Here is a 2,569-nt window from a genome sequence, read left to right as displayed (position 1 = left end):
GGAGCAGTCCTTCTCTGTGAACCAACTATCTCCCACCTACACACATTTACAAATAAGTTCAATGCATGTTCAAACACATTTTCTTGCAAAACCCTCCACCTGAGCTGATCACTCTTACCGGCCTGTAGTTTCCGTCTCGGTCGGTACATCCGCACTCGCTGAGCGGGACGCATTTGTCTCCGCTGAGGACGAAGCCAGGGTTGCAGACGCATCCCTCCACACAGGGCTGGTTGCAGGAGCCGCCGGGGCTTCCGGGGTCCTGACAGCTGGGCTGGGAGCAGGCGGGGCCACACGGGTTGTATTGACTGTTTGGAGGGCACTTAAGAGCTAAAGGGAAAGAAGGACAGTTGCAAATAGGGTTATTATGGGAAATAAAATGAACTGAAACTAAATAAAAACTAAAACATTCAATAAAAAGTAAAACTAAACTAAAACTATATTGCCAGGTAAAAACAAAACAAGATATAAATGAGCGTACGACAGAAGGTGTTGTTTCTCCATGCGATGGGGACTCCAGCAGCAGCACACATGTCGGCGTAGCTCTGTACGGCCTGGCACAAAGCCACGGTCTGACCGCCGGTGGCACACATGTCGTACACACAGTTTCCAAAGTACGGCTCGGGAGGCACGACCGTGTGGCACGGCTTAAAGATACCTGAGGATCAAAATACAGAGAGGCAGCAGAGGTGAATGGCAATCATTTTAATGTATTGTATTTACTTGATAATGACTTTCTTAGTGGTATTAGGCTTGGTGTACCATTGGGATCAGTGATCATGCCGCAGCTGGTGGGCTTCTTGGCCTCCTCCTCCACCGTTTTGTCACAGTCGTCCACCCCTCCCCCGTTGGTGCAGCTGATGAAGATGAAAATATGAAAATGAAACAAAGTGATGATTCTTGTTGTGTAAAACATGGCTCACAGTCTAATGTATATGTGTGTTCTGTGATGTGACTCACTCGGGCCGGGGGTCAGGAACCTGCCAGCTGTCTCCCAGTTCGTTGGTGTTAGCGGCTGGTTTATTGTCTGGTTTCAAGTTGTCATCTTTGGAGTTTCCATTAAAATTTCCTGCCGGGGGAAACAAACATTAAGACTCAGTGCAGAACCACTGGTACACTGAAGCAAATAAAGTGGACAGAGTAGCGGTCGAGAAGAATAGACTAAACTTATTCGCTGGCTGCAATCAGTTGTGGAATTGACTCCCAGTAGAGAATGATGTTTATTATAGTCTGAAGATACCGATACCACTATTGGAAAAGCCTCTGGTACTGCCTAAAATACTGGTAAGCATTGGTAAGAACTCATATGTGTAGCGGAGTTAATAATTCCACTTGCCATTACAAAGGTAACTTTTCATTTGTCTAGTAATTTCCAAATGAGACAGGCTTTTTTTTGTAACACAAGCACCATCAATTGGTGCTATTCTGCAGACTTTAGGGTAAATTCTTACACACCATCACCAGTCTGCAGTAGCCTACTTCATGGTAAGTTGCATAGACTGAGCTCCACTGTTAAAGCTAGGTAAATGTGTTCATTGTGATAATATGTTAGTATGGATGCAGGATATCCACATGGGAAGTCTGTAATTTTACATATTTTATATTATATATATTTTTGGTCTGGTCCTTACCACACATGCCACAGAGCAGGCCATTGTAGGAGGTCGGCACGGTGACGTCAGCGTGGTGGTTGCCATCAAAACGCACCCTTAGGCCAAAGGATGTCTCCAGGACAACAAACGTGCCGCTCAGGTAGATCTTTACTCCATCAATGGAGGTGACGGGGGGAACAACCACCGTCCCATTGACCTGGAAGACATACAGCAGAGATGTTGGTTCTGATGCTGGGCAGATGTGGAGTAGCACTGCAGTATATATTGCTTTTTTATCCTCATCGTGAATTTTTAGTGGTGCCTTTTGTGTTCAATTCAATGTTTAATTTATTCAATAAAAGAACTTAATAAAAGAATAAAAGAAAAAAGAAAAATACTTTTTTTCTTTCATTTGTTTTCATTTCAACAAGAAATTTCACGAATTTTATACTGAAAGCAGAGGAAATGCCGAACTGAGTCCACTTTATTACGTTTATCATCGTTATTGTTTAGTGTAAATTATATCGGTGTCATATTTAATACCGTTATCGCATATTGCATCTTTTCCTCATACCGTGCAGCCCTAATGTGGAGGCATTGATTAAAGTGCTTTCTTGTCTATTGTTCCAAATGGATCACATTCATAGACAGTAAGAAAGACAGTTTTTTAAGAGGTACAACAACAAAAAAACAGCAGAGATTATTATTTTAGCGAGCAGGTAACATACCTGGACTGTGCGACCCTTGCCCAGGATGACCGTCACACCGCTCACATTGATCACCACGGCCCTCACATAGGAAATCTTCTTATTGCTCCCTCTGTGCTCGTTCTGGGTGTCCACGGTGAAGTAGGGCATGCCGGAGGAGGCGTTGCAGGGTTTGGACAGGGTGTAGGAGCACGCTCCCATATAATGGTGGGTGTGTTTGTCAAAGGTGGTGTAGTGGGGATCGCCGGATACTGAGCAGATACCATTTCCTGA

General features: G+C 44.2%; 1 protein-coding gene across 1 annotated transcript in view; it reads right to left on the bottom strand.

The window, feature by feature from the left end:
• Window positions 1-2,569, bottom strand: part of zanl (zonadhesin, like) — a 67,636-nt gene that overhangs the window by 14,005 nt on the left and 51,062 nt on the right. Inside the window, exons 28-32 of the mRNA XM_032544407.1 lie at window positions 2,318-2,565; window positions 1,629-1,806; window positions 958-1,066; window positions 760-854; window positions 479-655 (exon numbers count right to left, since the gene is read on the bottom strand). Of these exons, the coding sequence (XP_032400298.1) occupies window positions 479-655; window positions 760-854; window positions 958-1,066; window positions 1,629-1,806; window positions 2,318-2,565 (807 nt within the window). The remainder of the gene's footprint in view (window positions 1-478; window positions 656-759; window positions 855-957; window positions 1,067-1,628; window positions 1,807-2,317; window positions 2,566-2,569) is intronic.

The sequence above is a fragment of the Etheostoma spectabile genome, chromosome 19 (genome assembly GCF_008692095.1).
Source record: "Etheostoma spectabile isolate EspeVRDwgs_2016 chromosome 19, UIUC_Espe_1.0, whole genome shotgun sequence".
NCBI classification, from domain to species: Eukaryota; Metazoa; Chordata; class Actinopteri; order Perciformes; family Percidae; genus Etheostoma; species Etheostoma spectabile.
Note: the sequence above shows the minus strand (reverse complement) of the source record. Positions and strands in the feature narration are given on the sequence as shown.